This window comes from Glycine soja, chromosome 11 (genome assembly GCF_004193775.1).
Source record: "Glycine soja cultivar W05 chromosome 11, ASM419377v2, whole genome shotgun sequence".
In the NCBI taxonomy this organism is placed as follows: Eukaryota; Viridiplantae; Streptophyta; class Magnoliopsida; order Fabales; family Fabaceae; genus Glycine; species Glycine soja.
Window position 1 is genome coordinate 50,173,762 of NC_041012.1, and position 18,884 is coordinate 50,192,645.

General features: G+C 35.3%; 2 protein-coding genes across 4 annotated transcripts; one reads left to right on the forward strand and one right to left on the reverse strand.

The window, feature by feature from the left end:
* Positions 1-2,127: 2,127 nt before the first annotated feature.
* LOC114376733 lies at positions 2,128-7,613 on the forward strand. Of its 3 annotated transcripts, none has more exons than XM_028334977.1 (3): positions 2,128-2,524; positions 2,690-6,955; positions 7,241-7,613. In XM_028334977.1, exon 2 carries the CDS (start codon positions 2,813-2,815, stop codon positions 6,941-6,943), a length of 4,131 nt encoding a protein of 1,376 aa, XP_028190778.1. In that variant the 5' UTR covers positions 2,128-2,524; positions 2,690-2,812; the 3' UTR covers positions 6,944-6,955; positions 7,241-7,613. The 3 variants fall into 3 exon arrangements, with proteins under 3 accessions (XP_028190778.1, XP_028190777.1, XP_028190779.1); XM_028334976.1 differs by having other exon boundaries at positions 2,717-6,955; XM_028334978.1 differs by having other exon boundaries at positions 2,795-6,955.
* Positions 7,614-10,313: 2,700 nt separating this feature from the next.
* Positions 10,314-17,083, reverse strand: LOC114376096 (kinesin-like protein KIN-5D). Its single transcript, XM_028334017.1, has 23 exons — positions 16,893-17,083; positions 16,552-16,817; positions 16,304-16,433; positions 15,819-15,974; positions 15,249-15,725; positions 14,887-14,984; positions 14,628-14,784; positions 14,459-14,528; positions 13,789-13,865; positions 13,645-13,698; positions 13,476-13,556; positions 13,263-13,374; positions 12,984-13,070; positions 12,720-12,895; positions 12,471-12,632; positions 12,274-12,381; positions 12,044-12,202; positions 11,854-11,937; positions 11,563-11,768; positions 11,372-11,473; positions 11,175-11,284; positions 10,925-11,076; positions 10,314-10,792 (listed from the first exon to the last, which is right to left on the reverse strand). The coding sequence occupies exons 2-23, from the start codon at positions 16,725-16,727 to the stop codon at positions 10,571-10,573; spliced, it is 3,156 nt and encodes a 1,051-aa protein (XP_028189818.1). The 5' UTR covers positions 16,728-16,817; positions 16,893-17,083; the 3' UTR covers positions 10,314-10,570.
* Positions 17,084-18,884: the final 1,801 nt, after the last annotated feature.

Below are 18,884 nucleotides of genomic sequence, written 5' to 3' on the forward strand. Positions count from 1 at the left end.
GATATTTAGAGAGTTATGATATTATTATATATTAATGAGATAATAAAATAAGTAGGGATGTTTATAAGATCATATCGATATGATGAACTTGATAATTTGAATTAAATTAATTATAATTAGTTTAATTCTTTTTTTACTGAGTGAGTTGGGGCATCGTAATCTCTTATCAATATAAAAAAATAGTTTAATTTTTTAATGTATCTTTTTCTCAACTTGAATTAGTCTACTGAATCGGTGAATTATTTTTAAACTTTTATATTAATTAATAAAAACATGTAATGTAGTAATCATAGAAAAAATAAATATTAAATAAAAGATATAATTAATCATAAAAAATAATGAATATTTTTATCTTACATTAATATAAAATTAAAAATGAATATTAAATAAAAAAAACTCTTAAAAATATATAATAAGTTATCTTTTATCAGTCTAATAACTCAAACCAAACAAATACAATTAAATATGAGATTTAATCATTTTAACAAACCTAAATTACTCCGACTCATAAAATGAAACACCCATAAATAGAATACATGTGTGTTGAGTGACTCTACACAATATTACTAGCAATAGAACTTTGTAGTTCCCAATAATTTAGTGTAGTTCTGTTTGGTCTTAGCTATGGATATTCAAAATCGAATCAAACCGAGTATTAAATCAAAAATTGATCCAAAAAATTGTAAACCACAAAAAAAAAAAAACAAAGGACATCAGTTTGTTAGTTTTCGGTTTGACCTGTAGAAATTGAACCAAACAAAACCGAACTACATTCATTAGTTTAAGTTTAATTATTAATTTATTACATGACTCATTAATTCAAGACTTGTATACGACATGTAGTTGTAAGGGTTTAGGAAATAAGAATAAAACACCTAATTTCACACACTCAGTCTCTACTCTCTCACTCTTTGGAGTCTCGTCTAACACGTAAAATTGGAACTGGAACCTTAAACGTGGTGACAACCTCTACCTCACATGTCTCTGTGTTTGTGGCGATAACCTCTTCGACAAACGTGTGGGCTCCTTTTCATCCCTGCGTGCAAATTCTCTTCAACGTGTCCCCCCTCTACGGATTAGCGTTGTTTATGTTGGCAATCGTGACTCTCTGCATCTCTGCCTCTCTATCTATCTCTCAACTTCGGTGTTGCTTCAACGCTCCAATGTTTTCATGTTAACCATTTTTGTTAATTTTAATTGGACGTGACTTTGCATTTTTGTTGATATTTGTCTCTGCTAATTGTAATTGTGTATGTCTTTTAACATTGGAGGTATAGTGCTTAATTGCTACAAGAGTTTTCTTTCATCAAAGACAATTGAAACATTAATTGTACACAAAATTGGTGTCGATCCTCTCCATGGTCATAAGACTTTGAAGAGCTCATAGATGACATTGAAAAACTTGAGCAAGGTATTATTTTAATTCGTACAATTGTTTAATTATTGTTGTCTAATTTTTCATTGATGTTGATTTTTAGAAATTGGTCCTATCCCACCAATAACTAAAGAGAATTTTGATGTTGAGTTTGATTAGTAGCCACACTTAGAGTTAATTTGCTTGATATAGTATGATATATAATTTCTAAATTATGTTTATTCTTTTAAAATGCTTGTTGTATTTTATTGCAATTAAATTTGATGGTGCTTTGTTTTATATAGGGTTCAACTCTTTGACCATTGATGATTTTGTGTTATGTTATTGGTTGTTGTCATTGGAGATCTAGTATTTTGTTATAGGAGATCATCTTTTCAAGTTTCTATAGTTCTAGACAATTGTTATAATTATTGTTTTGTTGTTGGATGTCTAAGCTTCCATGGTTTTAGACAATTGATAAATGTTGTTTTACTGGTTTTTTTCTTAGTCACACCAAACTGCACCCGGAAGATCCCTAGTCTCAGCTATATATGGACTAAAAGGAATGATTTTTTTAGGGTTAGAAAAGAAAAAAAAAAAAAAAGGAAAAGCAAAGAAGTAAGAGCGAAACGACGTCGGATGATAAGAAGGTTATAGCGGTTAATCTAGATCTGACGCGTGTGATCCAACGGTGAGAATTTGGAATGGCGTGGGCCCATGGTAGAGTGGCAACTCGCTCACAACACAACGGTCTGGCTCACTTGCCTCGCTCGTTCCTTGGCTCACTCACTCTCACTCAGTCATCGTCTCTCTCTCTCTAAAACCAAACCCTTTTTTTCTCACTTTTCTTCCTTGCGGCCTCTTTCTCTGCGTTGTGTTGCGTTCATCCCTGTTTGGTGCGGTGGGAGTTTTTGGTCTTTTCGCTGCCCCCCATTATCACACGGTCCCTCTCCATCCACGTCATCTACGTCTTCTTCGTATCGTACCCTCCCCACCTTCCTTTCTTCCTCTCCCTCTTCTCACTATATAACAATTTTTTCACCCCCTTAGGGTTTCCAAAAGCCATTGTCCGATTTCGCGCTGCACAACCCTTTTCTCCCACCATGTCTCCTTCCACTTCCTCCTCTTCTCCGCAATTCATTCTTCCACGCTTCTTCTCACGCGTTTGAGGTATTCCCATATTCCCCTTCTGAATCTCCTCGCTCTCGATTATTTCATATTATCTGTGATTTTTGTCTCTAAATTCGATTTTTTGAAATGTGTTTGTGGTTTAATTATTGCTATTACTATTGTTGTTGCTATTGTTTTGAGGAAGTTGGGATTTTTTTTGTTTAGTTTTTGAATTTTGGTGGCGTTTGTTAGGGTTTTGATTGAGATTTGTTCGCGGGGGGTTCAAGTTTTTCGAAATTGGGTCCGTGAACGCGTTTTTTTTGGCGGCAGTTTGTGGTGTTATGTTTCATGGCAATTGAGAAGAACAGCTTTAAGGTGTCCAGGCTTGATTCCGAGTGCTCTCCTCGAAGCAGGGAAATTATGTCCAGTGACGAAGAGGTGATTCGGCGGCGTAACTCTGCTGCGGAATCCGACGACGATGATGAGTTTGATGATGCTGATTCTGGGGCGGGGTCTGATGATTTTGATTTGCTGGAATTGGGGGAGACCAGGGCGGAGTTTTGCCAGATTGGGAACCAGACTTGCAGCATTCCGTTGGAACTGTACGATCTTTCTGGCCTTGAAGATGTGCTGTCCGTGGATGTGTGGAATGACTGCTTGAGTGAGGAGGAGAGGTTTGAACTTGCTAAGTATCTTCCTGACATGGATCAAGAGACTTTTGTTCAGACCTTGAAGGAGGTTTTCACTGGCTGTAACTTGCATTTTGGGAGTCCCATTAAGAAGTTGTTTGATATGCTGAAGGGTGGTTTGTGTGAGCCGAGGGTTGCACTTTACAGGGAGGGCTTAAGTTCTTTTCAGAAGCGACAGCACTATCATCTGTTGAGGAAGCATCAGAACAACATGGTTAGCAATCTTTGTCAGATAAGAGATGCTTGGCTTAACTGTAGGGGATACAGTATTGAAGAAAGGCTTCGTGTCCTGAACATTATGAGAAGTCAAAAGAGTTTGATGCACGAGAAGGAAGATTTGGAAGTTGATTCTTCAGATGAGGAGTCTGGTAAAGGTATATGGAGCAGGAAGAACAAGGATAGGAAAATCTCACAGAAAACGGGTCGCTATCCTTTCCATGGGGTGGGTCCTGGTTTAGATATCCATTCACAAGGACGATCAGTGGTTATGGAACAAGAGAAGTATGGGAAACAAAATCCTAAAGGCATACTCAAGTTGGCTGGTTCAAAGCCACCTTCAGCAAAGGACCCTATTGGTCGTGCGTCTTCTGTCTACCATGCTTTGGATGTGAATCCTGGGCCAAATGGTTCAACTTCTGCTCTTTCTCATCAGAATAAGTCAGTGGGATATGATTCAGGGTCAATGCTCAGGATGAGGGATCAGCTATGGAATGGTGACAACGAGGAAATGCCATATGGACTGACTGTCCATCAAGATCGGAATTTATCACGTAGCAACATGATGGACAAATCTAGTTTTCGGAAAATGGGAAAGAGGCAAGACCTTCTGAGAGGTGATGAGATGGATACCGACAATTTGATGGGTCTGTCTCTGTCTTCAAAGATTGATCTACATGGATACACTAGAAATGCAAACCAATCTTCTAAGAGAGGTTTGTATGAATATTCTAGAAATTCTAAGTATCCAGAAAATGTTCAACAATTTGTTGGTAGTGATCAGGCCAAGTCTAGATTGAGGAGTTCACAGTTACCACTTAAAGGCAGTATGGTGGACTCAGCAGATTATGATGAACTTTTCTGTAGCAATGAAACACCAGGACAGGAATTTGGTATGATGGATTCTTCATTTAAATATGATGATTGGTATCGAAAGGGCAAGAAATGGAAGGCAGGGAGAGAGTCTCCTGATCTCAGTTACACTCCTTATAGATCTTCCTCACCACAGGTGAGTGATAGACTTCTATCCTCTGACTTCAGGGCAAAATCATTGCAGGAGAAGACAAGAGGGACTTCTATGCAGAATGGAGGAAAAGATACTATGCCTTTGAGGGGAAACCATATGCTTTTAAGAGGTGAAGAAACCGAATCAGACTCCTCTGAACAGTTGGGTGATGATGATGATAACACTCCTTTGTTACAGAGCAAATATGCTTACTTGATGGGTACTGCTGCTGGTTCTCGCACAAAATTGTTGAAGTCTCACCTAGATCCCAAGAAGGCCAAATTTGTTACAGATTTGAAGCCACATGTAATAGCACAATCCAAAAAGAAGGGTGGATTTGCAGAGCGGGGGCAAATGCATGGTGTAGAAAATTACCTTTCAAAAGCAAAGCAGAAGGGTGAAATACGCAATGGTGGTCCTTTTCATAAACAGGCTGGTAAATTTATTGAAGAAAGCTATCCCTCTGGATCAGATATGCTCAATGATGGTGATGATGATTGGAGACATGCATACAAGACAGGCAAGAATGGCCGAATACGAGGGGATCCTATTGAAAGGTTAGACATGCCCTCATCAAATGCATACACGGCTGAGCAAAAGAAGAAAGGGAGAACTGACCTTGATCACTCCATTCTGAGGTCTAAATATTTGCATGATTATGTTGGTGATCAGGACGACTCACTTGAAAGACGGTTAGTTGTGGATAATAATGAAGTTGGACAAAGTAGGTATGGGAGGAAAGGACAGAAATATGCTGCCACATACAAGGGTGATCAAAATGAGAGATCTGAGGCACCTTTGCTTGGTTGCAACTCAGCAACGAAGAAGCGAAAAACGAAAGATGAGGTAGTAGATATTGGTGGAAGAGATGAAGATGGCAATCTTTTGTCAAACACCTTGACAAATGATTTGACTTATTCAAAAAGAAAGTCGAAGAAAAAAATAGAGGCTGGGATGGTTAGTTCAGAAATGGATAATTCTGAATTGCATCTTACTGATATGGGTACAGCAGATATAGAACTGGAAATCAAGCCACAGAAAAAGACATTCACTTTGATCACACCAACAGTGCATACTGGATTTTCATTTTCTATTATACATCTTCTTTCAGCAGTCCGCACGGCAATGATTAGTCCACATGCGGAGGACAGTTTAGAAATGGGGAAACCCATAGAAGAGCTGAACAAAGCACCGGAAGGCACTGCAAATGGTGATCTTTCTAACAGTAAGACAGATGCCAATTGTGAGTCTGCTGACCATCCGAACATGCCTTCTCTTACTGTTCCAGAGATTGTTAATCGTGTGAGATCAAACCCTGGTGATCCTTGCATTCTTGAGACACAAGAGCCACTGCAGGATTTGGTCAGAGGTGTTCTGAAGATATTTTCTTCCAAAACAGCACCCTTAGGAGCAAAGGGTTGGAAGGTACTCGCAGTTTATGAAAAATCTACCAGAAGTTGGTCATGGACTGGCCCAGTTATTCATAATTCACCTGACTATGATACCACTGAGGAGGTGACATCTCCTGAAGCTTGGGGTCTTCCACATAAGATGCTTGTCAAGTTGGTTGATTCCTTTGCCAATTGGTTGAAATGTGGTCAGGAAACTCTTCAACAAATAGGAAGTCTTCCTGCTCCGCCTTTGGCATTGATGCAAGTCAACCTTGATGAGAAAGAAAGGTTTAGGGATCTGAGGGCTCAGAAGAGTCTTAACACCATAAGCCCTAGCTCAGAGGAAGTGAGGACTTATTTTCGGAAGGAGGAGGTTCTCAGGTACTCAATTCCTGACAGAGCCTTTTCATATACTGCAGCTGACGGTAAAAAATCTATTGTGGCACCTTTGAGAAGATGTGGTGGTAAGCCAACATCAAAAGCCCGAGACCATTTTATGTTGAAACGTGATCGCCCACCACATGTTACGATTCTTTGTCTAGTAAGAGATGCTGCAGCTAGATTACCTGGAAGTATTGGCACTAGAGCAGATGTTTGTACTTTAATTCGTGATTCTCAATATATTGTTGAAGATGTTTCTGATGCACAAATTAACCAAGTAGTTAGTGGAGCCTTGGATAGATTGCATTATGAACGTGATCCTTGTGTACAATTTGATGGGGAAAGGAAACTGTGGGTTTACTTGCATAGAGAAAGAGAAGAAGAAGATTTTGAGGATGATGGCACTTCATCCACAAAGAAATGGAAGAGGCAGAAAAAGGATGCTGCAGATCAATCTGATCAAGGAACAGTAACTGTTGCTTGTCCTGGAACTGGGGAGCAAAGCGGATATGATTTGTGCTCAGATCTCAATGTGGATCCACCACCATGCATTGATGATGATAAGGGAATGGAACCTTTGTCTACTGATACAAGGCCAAATGCAGAGGCACATGTTGATGTCAATCGAGCTTCTGAAGAAGGCAATGTTTGTGATGGTAATTCAATGGCTTGGGAGGCTCTTGATTTAAATCCTACTCGAGAGTTATGCCAAGAAAATTCAACAAACGAAGATTTTGATGAAGAATCCTTTGGGAGAGAAAGGCCCGTTGGACTATTAAGTGCAAGCTTGTTGTGAAGAATTCTTCAGGTAGTTATTTACCTCATTTTGGCATTATTTTGATTGTATATTGCTCTTTTTGCCGTTTGGCTACTTGTTATCTAAAATATCATAGCACCTTTGTTTATTGCACATTGTCACTAATTATTTTAAAGAAAAGAGACCTTAGAGAAGTTTGCTTGGGTGGTTTTTAGTTATCTGGTTCTATTTGTTCCTCCAATATTCATTAATTTCTTCTGCTGTGTTTTACTTGAAAGGAAATTATAACAACGGGGCATCTATTAATACTTGTGCAATCTATACATCTTTCTGTAGGCTTTTGGTCCATGGGCACTCGAGTTCGGTCATGCTTGTTGTAGCTGTGCCACCTTTGTATATTGATTTGATCTCGAAGAATAGAATAGAATGTGATCTTGTTGAAGATCATAAAATTTGGTTAGTTTAGGTGGATGTTTTAACGACTTTACATCCCATAAATAATACCTTTTGAGTTGAAATTTCTAATGATCTGTAGCTTCTTGTGCGATGTGGCGTTGTTGTATTGCATCGCAAAATTCTGTAGATATGGCTTAATTAAGACAATGATGTCAGTAAATCCAATAAATCTGTTCACCCAAATGAACAGGACAAAATATTAATTACACTCACAAGGAAAAACAGAAGACGTTATTGGTCATTGCTTGATTCATATTCTTTTTGCTTGGATGATATAATCTTGAGAAACAGTGTTTGACAAATGGAACCAGAGATGTACATGTAATTTGGAATGAGCTATCCATTTACTTGTAATAATATTCGATACCGTACAAATTACCAAGAAGAGATGACGGGATAATTTGATTCTGCTTTAGGTCGCCAACAAATATGGTCGAGAAAAGGAAAAAAAAACTTGCAATGAATTAATTTAACTGTTTATTTTTTAAGATTCTTTCAACATTTAAAATTTGATTTATCTCATGTATATATTCTTAATATTTTATTTAATTTATTATAATTTGTTTGTTGTAATTTAAAATCAATATACTTTTGTTATTTATTTAAAGAATTATTAAAAAACTATAAAAATTACGAAAAATTAAAATTTTGAAGGTTGAAAAAATACACGTTAAGAAAATAAAACTATGATTGTTTATATAAGATATTTTTTTTAAAAAATGTGATGTGACAATTTTCGTGTTTTTTTAACAAGTTTAATTAGTTTTTTTCTTTAAATTATTTTTAGATTTAATTTAGTTCTTTAATATTTTTGGAGTTTAATTTGGATTTTTTATTTTTAAAAATGATTCAATTTGATTTTATTGTCTAAATTGGATTAATGATACTAATAAATTACACTTTGTGCTGGTTTAAAATTGTCACTAAATAATTTTAAATCGTCATAAAATATGAATTTTATCATTAAATAATTTTAAATTGTCACAAAATATATATTTTTAATTAATTTTAAAAATTAAAGGATTAAACTAAATCCGAAATAAAATAATTGAAACTTTTTGAATATCATATATGGACATAGATATTAGATTTTTAATTTAATTTCCAATATGGTTGATCAATTACCATGAACATTATTTTTCAAAATACGCTAATTTAGAGAGCCACAAGTTAGCTCCTCTCATACCAACTTCTCAGTAATCTTTTTTTATATATGTTGGACTTGCGAAGTCAATAAGTCCCCTTTTAACATTTTTTTATTCCTCCAATTTTTATTATAAGTTCAAATTAACTAATTTCAGAATTAAAAATTTAATTAATTTGGTTAAAAGTATTAAATTTATCTTAAATTAATATTTTTTTTCTAAAACTACTCTTGTGGATAAAAGTTACAAACATTCATGAACTGACTTTAATTAAAAGTATTTTTGTGAAAAAAATAATTAATACATAAGATATTTTAGATAGATTGGACCTTATAAAAAGAATTAACTTATACTTTTAATTTAAACTTTATAATAATGACCAAAAGAAGTACCTGTTAGAAAATTATTTTAGTTGAAACTGACTTCTTAATGATGTGATTTCATTTGAGTTTTTTTTTTTTTTTTTTGCATGTGTACTTGTTTTGTTAATTTTTAAAATTTAAAATGTTTAAATTTTTTAATAAATTCTGAAAATATTTTTTTTAATTGATTTGTTTGTAATTTTTTTTTACTTTTTTGATGTTTATGATTTTTGGTTACAGTTTTTAAACTTAAAATATTTAAATTAGTTTATTATCTGTATTTAGACAAATATATAAAATAATGGATAAAGTAGTCTTTTACAAAACTGGTATTATAACTATGTATATAAACTCAGATACTAAATTGATAAATATTCAATATTTTAGGAATTAATTACATAATTTCATTAGCTTAGGTTAGAGAATGATAATTCAGAAAATAAATTGATGGTTTATTTAAAGTAAAGCTACAAAAGCACTTTAAAAATGTGAGCATCGCAAAAGCTATCTTTTGAGTAGAATTTACCCTCTTCTGAGTAAGTACCGTCAGTTTATGTGTATGACGTCCAATCTCAAAAGCTATCGAGTCCAATTGCAAATTATAATAAAATAAATAGTTAAATAATGATATTTTCACATTCAGTGTTTGCAGTCCTTTAAGAAAAGGAAGGAAAGAAAAGAAAGGGAGGTATTGTGTAAAAAAAAAACGATGATCATCGTGGTGGTAAAAAGTTGGTTTAAATATATATTTTATTCCTTTAATTTAATTTTTTTTCCAGTAATTTTATTTTAGTCTTACAATATGTGTTTATTTTATTTTTTATACTTAAAGATCTTTAAATAAAAAAAAATCATCTTTATTATTTAAAGTATTATCTTAAATTCTTTAAAAATAAAAAATAAAACAAATACATACGAGAATTAAAATGAAAAAAAAAAAAGGCAACACGAGAAAAAAACGAAAGAAAAAAAAAACTAAATTACATGAATGAAAAGGTTTTCCAAATGTAACATGATGTAGTGTTATAGAAAAATGTTTTTCTAATCAGAAACTGCAGCTTTTTCACTCAGAGGGCCCTGGAACCTAAGAGCCAAGAGAATTATTTCTTGACATGTTACCAGGCTGTACAAACTCTAGCTTTGGCTTTTGTCTCTTATTCTTGACAAAAAAAAGCATTATCCAACACCCGTTTTTAGGCCAACCACCAAAGCAAATTCCTTCATCTGATTTGGCACGAACAGATGAAATGTTTCTGGTGGTTCTCATCTTTCTTCGTTTGGCTTGTTCCTTTACTTTCAAACATTATGCGTACTGTGTACTGCTTGTCCATGTGCGAGAAACTATCTCATTATCACATTACAAAATTCCATCGACAATTTTTTTTCTTCGTCATCTTCAATGCGAGAGATATCAATCAATCCCTTGCGAAATGGCAACGTCAAAAATTAGTTTAGAATACCCTAATTTTATTAATAAAAAAACACTCCCAAAATCATATAATATGTAGTACGTACCAATCTCAGATGACATCAATAATATAGGTTACTGTAGAAAAGGGTAACCTTTTACATATTCCTCCTTCCCATAAAGATTAGCCCTTTTTTCCCTCTATTTCCAAAAAAAATAAAAATAAATGAATATATCATTTTTTGGAATTACATCTGAAAAAATACGCTATTTACAGAATTTTGACTGTCTCTAGTTAATTAATAGCAGTGAGAGGGACTCTGGAATCTCTCACTGATTGAGCGGCTTCATATGCCCCGATGTGTTTAACATCTCCATTTGCTTGTTTCGGAGATCTTGCATCCCAGAATGACTTCAACAATTCCTCAAATGATGGGGTTCTTAGTTCTTCTATGGATGAAACACAAGGTAAATTGAAGAGTCTCTTTCTTGGTGTTGAACAAGATGGTTCGTCGACCTGTTGTATCTCACGGTAATTTAAACAACATAAAAAATTAGAACCCAGTAACCAGTGAAATATTGTCGAGGCTGAACATACTATATATTTTCTAAAGAGTTGGTGCCTTAAGTCCTCAAGTCTGTTTCTTACCATGTATTCGTTGAGAAGACATTTCCCTGAATTTTCAGTTATCTCCACAATACTGTGGAAATGACCACCCTTCAGTTCTCTCAAATCACCACAGCACGGAATGATCATAGAGTTCAGATTCCCACAAGCTTCATGATCAAGTTGCAACGAATCTGCAAGTGTTTTTTAACTTGTCAGCTGACATTCATGGTATTACCTACCTAGGCAACAATAATCATGCATAGATGCAAGAGGTTCACAAAATACTGACGATCAATGGATGAGTTAATATCCTTGTTTGCTATTCCTGCATCTTCAAGTGTAGTTGATACAGCACTTGAGAATCGGGCACGTAGAGCTTGATTAGCTTCCATTCCTCCCCTGGCCATATATAGCAATGTTAAAAAGGGTTGACAAAATGTTTTACTACTGTTTTCATCTTATTAAATTAAGGAATACAAAACCTACCTAACAATAGTATCCACAGAAGCAGCATTTCTCTTCTCCAAACTAAGCAAAGATTCTTGAGCTTTTCTCCATTGTTGTGAACCTACTTTTGCCTTGTTGAGGCTGCAGTTGTTTGTTCAGTACAGGATTCGGTAAGTAGAAGTGAATAATATATTGGAGACAAAACATGCATTGTCCTAGCTCATACATACCAGATTTGAAGAGCCTCTACAAGGTCTTTCTTCCCAGATTCTACAGCGGAAGTATCCTCATGATAGTTGGATTCTGTTTTTTTCATGTGAACTCTCCATTCTGCCTTGACAGAAGAAGTAGATTCCTGCATGGTTAATGCTTCTTGCCGCAGTTTACTGGTTCTACAATTTGCACTTTCTCGAAGATCATTGACTGCTATTTGAACCTGATAAATATCAAAAGGAATGTTATATTCAAGTACTCATGGACAACATCATAGGTAAACTTAGCACGTTAAAAGCAAAGGTTACCAATTGTTTCTTTCTAGCATTTGAACTTGCTAGCATTTCTGCCACTTTCTCCAGTAGTTGTTTTTCTTCATAGGCAGTACACTCCTACACCCAGTAAAGAATGAGAGCATCAAAGGTTAGAAAAAAAAAATGTGTGCTAAAAATTTCTGATCATGATTTATGTAATTCTCAGAAAAGGCACTGCAATCACCTCAAACTTCTTCTCAAGTTCACACAATTTCTGATCATTGACCAATTGTGCTTCTTCCACAATTTCGGTCAGACTCGATGCATGCCTGTCGATTGTCTCAAAAAAGTTCACTGTTATTTTAGATACTGCCCGTGTAGTCTCCACTGCTCTGGCATGCGCCTGAATGAAAAAAAGCAGAAATTTCAGGATCTCTAACACAGAAGTTGAGTCAATAAACTAAAATAACGGACCTCTCTTTGTTGATGAGCATAAGCTGTTAAATTGGCTTCTTGCTTGTGGAGACTACTTTGAAGATCATTTAGTAATGAATCAGCTTCTAAGGCGATTCCTTTAAAAAGCTGAAGCACATAAATTAAGTTAAATGGGGCCAGAAATCTTAAGTAGAATCAACCGAGTAGAATTGACTTCAGGGTAATAGACCACTTACATCCTCCAAGGCAGATGAATGCTTGGCTACTTCAGATTTCAAGTCATCATAAGTTAACTGGTTATTTACTTTAAGCTCCTCAGCTAAATCATCCAGAGCTTTGATACCAGAACCATACATGTTTTTCAACTTTCCTACCCGTTGTCTAAGATCTTCAGTAGCCTTCAGAATCATACCAAAATGAATATTCCATAAATCTGAAAATTGGAGTTTAACAAATAAATACAATTGCATCCTTTATTAACCCACCTCTGCTTTCGTTGATACAAAAGACTGCATATCGTCCTCCATGTCCTTCAGTTGCTGCTCTTGATGCATTACTGAAGCTGAAACTGTCTTGTGCAACACTTCAAGTTGTTGAGCTAACTGAGACTGGAATTTCTGGATAAGTATTCTGTTTCCTTCTTCAATTTTATCCTTCCGCTCTAAAAGGTTGGAAACGGCAATTTCAACCCTGATGTTAGAGGGATGTGCTTCTCCAGTTTTAGAATACCACAAGAGAATCAAACTTACCAATTTTAGAAAAGAGGTTTGACACATCTGATGCAGCATTCTCGAGCTCTGCTCGCAGTTCAATTGCACGCTCCACAAGTGCTTTCTCTGGAAAAGGTATGAAAACATTGTTGAAAATAAAAGATCGGAAGTATAATGTTTTGCACATGTAACAATATTCAACCAACCCAGAACCCTTATTATACTATCACCAAAGGAATGAGACAAGTAGCATTTGAAGCAACCCAGGAAAAGTATTTAATAGGGAATACACAAACGGAACAATTACAGACAACTAACCAGATTTTAGGAGATTTGATATCAAAAATTCCTTTTCCTTGATTGTTGCATTTGCTTGTTTGTGCCTTTCCTCAAGATCAAACAATGACTGCTCAGTTTCTTCTAGACTTTTCTGAAAAAACAGATGTCAGGTGTAAGTTTATGTTAGGATATAAACAGTTTAATTCTTGAACGGATCAAAAGTCCAGAATGAAAGAGCGTGGCCACTTTTACCTCAGTTTTTTCAAGTTTAACACTCAATTCATCAGTCAAAAGTTGCTGGGAGTTGTAGAGTTCTTGAAGCTCCACTAGTTGCTACACACATATGGCCAGTCATTGTTTCAATAGCTAAGCAATCAATAATCATAATAAATACACGAGTATAATTAATAACAAAATACACCTTATCCTTAGACTCTGCTTCTAGTTCCATGCGTTCTATCTTTTCAGTCATGGCCTAGAGAAAATAGTGAAAATCTAAGATTAGGAAAGTTTCCAAAATTAAAACAGTATTCTAAAATTTATATTTAAACACTTATGAGGAAACCTTCTTCTCTGCTTCTTCGTGAAGGTAGCGATCACGTGGTACATAGATTCCGTTCTTCTCTCTTGCTGCATACACCTCTGTGTAACATGAGTAGAAAAGTACTACATTTCAGCATTGAACCATCAAAGAGGGTGAGAAAGAGAGGAAGAAGTAACCAACATACTATTTTCTCTCTATTTAGAGAAAAAAGAGCACAAAGGAGAAAAGTATGAAGCCTAGATACCGGATACGACATGGATACAACACGACACGGATACGGCAATATGGGAAATTTTTTAAAATTAAGGATACAATACGTCTTCCATATGTTAATAAAAAATTATTAGAAAAGTTATATATGTATGCAAATTTGCAGATTTCTGAGGGAAGTAGCGTTTTCCCCTACTCCCTACCCTCTTTTTAGCATTTTTTAATTTTAAATTTTCAATTTAAAAATATTAAAATAAAAAAAAAACTTTAAAGAATTCAGAAAATGGCTCAAGCCGTATTGGAGCCGTATCTCAAATACAGCCTGAGCCGTGTCCTAACCGTATCTGTTATTTTTTTAAAAAAGAAAAATCTGATACTTCCCGGATACATATCAGGACATACGTTGGCCATTTTGGAGTATCAGGGCATCATGGGAGAAAACAAAGGGACAAAACTACATTAATATGGAACAGTCGCCAACCTTGCTTTAGTCTGTCAATTTCAGAATACAAATCCTTAATCATTGCAGATTTCATCATTTTCTGATTAATCTGAAAAAATAACCAACTTTAAACTGTTAGATATGCTCTGCTGCCTGATAAAAGGAGCAAAAGGTTGATCAAAATGAAAAGGGCAACTAAAAAAGTCACCTCTGGTTTGTTCTTGATATTTTTGGCACGGTGTGCATAATCCAAGGTACTAAGAGTTTCTTCCAGACAGTGAATGGAAGGGGATATTGTGGCAATAATGCACGTTTTGGTTTTACCACCCAAAGAATCCCTCAACAATCTGGTTAATTTGCTATCCCTGATATAATAATAAGATATATCTTAATAATAAAATCACTCCAGGAAATAATTAAGAAAAATGAAATTGAGAATTGACTAGAAAAGTTGCAGTTACTCTTACCTATATGGAACATGACCTGAGTGCTCAACTAGCGCATTAATCACTCGTCCAAGTGTAAGCAAGCTTTTGTTTATCTCCCCAGCCTCCCTTGCTCTACCCTGCAAGTATTTTCTTCTTCTTAGTGAAGCTATAAAGCTATGTTTTTTTTTTCCCAGACAAATGCCACAGAACTAGGCAGAGATAATGCCAGCAGTGAAATGTGAAGGGATTAACACAAATTTATGACATTATCAATATTCTTACAGCCTGACTACAATAACTTATCGGCCATGACTGAAGTATTTCCATAACCAGCAGGTTTTCACATTATTCCAACTTTACCATTTAAATGCATGTGCCAACTTAAATCTAATCATCTGTACCTCTCTTGCACCAGAACGTGAAATATTCTCAGACCCTGCGAGGTCCACAAGATTTAGCTTCCCACATTTAATCATTTCCTCACCCTCTGGAGTGCATTCCTTAATATGAATTGTGATAGAAAATATGGAGTGAGAACGGCTGCTTTGTTTGTTAAGAAGAGTCTCAGCTGTACGCCTCTTTGCAGAACCTTTTTCTAATATCTTGTAAATTTCATTTGCAGTGCAAACAATCTCTTCTTCCAAGCCCCTGACAAAAACACCCCCCTTCCCGTCCTCCATTAGAGCAATAGGTTTCCTAGACTTATCATCTATAAATTTCGAAGTTTCCTCAGGGGCCAAAAGATCTGTTATTTCCTCATTGTAAAGCTCTAGAAATGTTACTTTCATGTTATACTCAGCATTCTGAGCTTCCAATATATCAAAAACCTGTTTCACAGCTCTTGGGATGACACCAGCATCACTCGGAAATTCGCCATTCTGCAGAATCAAGTAGCAAAGTAAGAAATAGATTTCAAAATTTCAATACAAAGCAATGAGACATGAAGACTTTAGTTAGGTAACATGAATAACCTTCTTTCTTGCTCCTCCTTCCATTGTGTATGTCTTCCCTGTCCCGGTCTGTCCATACGCAAAAATAGTGCAGTTATAGCCCTCAAGCACTTCATACACAATTGGAGACACTGCCTGATCATACAGTTCTTTCTGTTGAGAGTTAGGACCAAACACCTACGCCAAAACAAGGACAATTTTATTCCAATAACAAGGAAAAAAACGTGTGAGGCCTTCCTTATCAATATCATGATTAGGATTGATAAGAGAGTAGGTAGTACATAATAATGTCATAATGATTAAAGAACTATATTCAAACTTTAATTCTCGAACGTTGTTATCTCTGGAAATCTGATCGCACATTTAATGAATTTTCTCTCTCCTACTAACTCGAGTCTTCAATTCATCAGAATAATTCAATTTTACCATACGGCAACAATTAAAGCATTCAAAACTCCAAACAATTTCTTTTTTTTTTTAAAGAAAAAAAGCAAGACGCAGAAAACCTTGTCAAATGCGAAGGTTCTATCGATCTGTTTGTTGGCGATATTCTGAACAGCTAAAACCTCTCTTCTACCTTCGTTACACGAAATCACAACCGGCGTGTGCAGCCTCGTTTCATCTTCACTCAACGGCCTGCAAATACGACACCAATTTTTTATTTTTTTTTTTCATTTTCAGTTTCGGAGCAGTGAAACATTAAAACAAACCTCAATGACCGAGTCAGCGACGAGTTAGAGCGAGTCAAACTCACCTGCACCTCACGAGGACCTGCACATTGACACCTTTGTCCTTATCATACTTGCTGTGACTGTTGGAATTGGAATCCGCAGATCGCAGATCTCGCACGGGCTTATCGCTGGAGCGCGGAGTCTGTGACGGCGACAACGGCACCATTCCTCCTCCCAATCTTCTCTGAGCTGCCTGCATTGCGGTTCCACTTTGTAAATCAGTTGGGCGAATCGCGATCAATCTGGGTGTCGTTTATTGCGGTGCGATCCGCGTGATGGAAGAGTGGAACTGTGTGAAGAACAATGAAATGTGCGGATCAAGAAGGAAGGAAGAATCGGGTGCGGAATTGAAATCGAAACTTACAGTGTGCCGGCCTTGGCCTTCTCTTCTGGTGTGTTCTGTTTCAAACGGAACTTCACGTGAGAATTCGTCAAGTCAAAGACTGTACTCACTGCAGTACACACAAACCAAATGCTTTAAGATATTTCTTTTCTTACTATTTTTAATTTTTAAAGCTTAATGTATATATCAGCTATCAGCAGAGGGAGTGCTCTCTTGGGAGCTGAAAGAAAAAAAGGTGGTGTAATTAGACAAAAGTAAATTATATATAGAAAAAGGAATATGGAAATTGAATTTAGGACCGTTACGGAGCGTTTGAAATTACGTGGCCAGGAAAAGGGTGAGGATGACGGCGTCTGTGTGGGACGTTTCTCGTATCATATCATCCGACCGTTATAAAGAGGACAGGCTACGTCAATAGAAAAATCATTAGGAATTTTTTTTGTTTTGTTTTGAAATTGTTTGTTTTAAATTCACAACCGAAGAACCAAACCAAGCCAACAATGCCCTCTCTATCTTTCTCTTATTTCAACTCTATTTTTTAAGTGCGCTTAGATTGGGTAATAGAAATACTTTAAGAAGAAGTGGGTCCCTTAATCACTGTTTTAGAAGAAGTAGGTGTTTCCTGCGCTTATTGCGTGGTATTATTATGATGATGATGATTCAAGGAATTGGATCATTCTTCATTCTACAAAAAAGGGGGGGCGATCAAGGGTTCCTATAACTGAGGAGGAAAGCATGCCCCAAGGACCCACTGCAAAATTTAGTTTGTTGCTTACAAGAAAATTACATGGGGGATCTTTGTTCTTTTTTTAATTTGGCTTGTGGAGTTGTCTATAACAATTAACAAAACGATTTTGTTTTCCTTTTCACGGATAGTTTGATTTTAAAATTGGTTTTAACGGAATAAAACTTTAAAATATGATGCACTATTTAAGCAAGCTAGGGTCCTTACTAGTCCTTTCATACATTAGTAAATGTGATGCACTTATATGGATATCTCCTAATAGCCCTCTCATGCATGAGTAAATAGTGTCCACAACAATATATATTTATCGTAGTTCAATTATAAATTATCCTATATTTTTAAAAATAAATTATATATGATAAATTTATTAATTTTTATATTATTTAAAAGTCACACAATTAACCATTTCTGATTATTAGTTGATAATGCAAATAAATTATCTTAAAAATTATCCTTAAGATCATTTCTAACTAATTGATATGTAAATTTATTTATGTCCACTATACATAAAAATTAAAGCCCTCATACATTTAATCCATTTCACAAATTGTAGCAATATAATGTGTGTGTTTTTATTCGTTTAAACTTTCAATCTCACTTTTCAAAACACTTTCAACGTGTATTTATATGTCTAGCTCATTCACGTTAAACGAAAATTAACACCTATTCAAACACATCTATAATTTTTATTTTTTTTATAAAGCACCTGTAGAAGTTAAAAACATGAAATCTCTGAAGTCTCTCTCTCGATCGATAGAGATTCAGTGGACTTGAAATGGAACATAATTAAGTGACTGATAATGTCCAAATCTTCCTTGTTCTTGTCTTTCTCAATAGAGAACATAATGAAAGTATGCAAAGTTGGTGCCTAATTGGGGTGGAAAATTGTATATAAAATGATTTTTTTTAATTAATATGTTAGAGAAAGGACTAGGATGAAAGGGAGTAGGAAGTTTGGTGGCTCAGAAAAAGAAAGAAAAGAAAACAGAGTGGGGTTTAGCATGGTGGTATACTGATAGAAGTTACCCCACTTGATAAAGAGTGAGGCACATGCCAGTTGTTTGTATGATTCCATCTTGCGTTCCTTTTTCTTCTTTTTCGTTTCTTATGTAGCTTCTAAATTTGATGCTTGACAGCATCCTATGGCCGAATATGTTTTAAATTCATATCATTTGGTAAGAATTTTGTGCTTTTCACAGTATTTAAATTTAGAAAAAAATTAAAAGGTATATATAATATCTTAAAATTATTTTAAAAAACTATAAAAA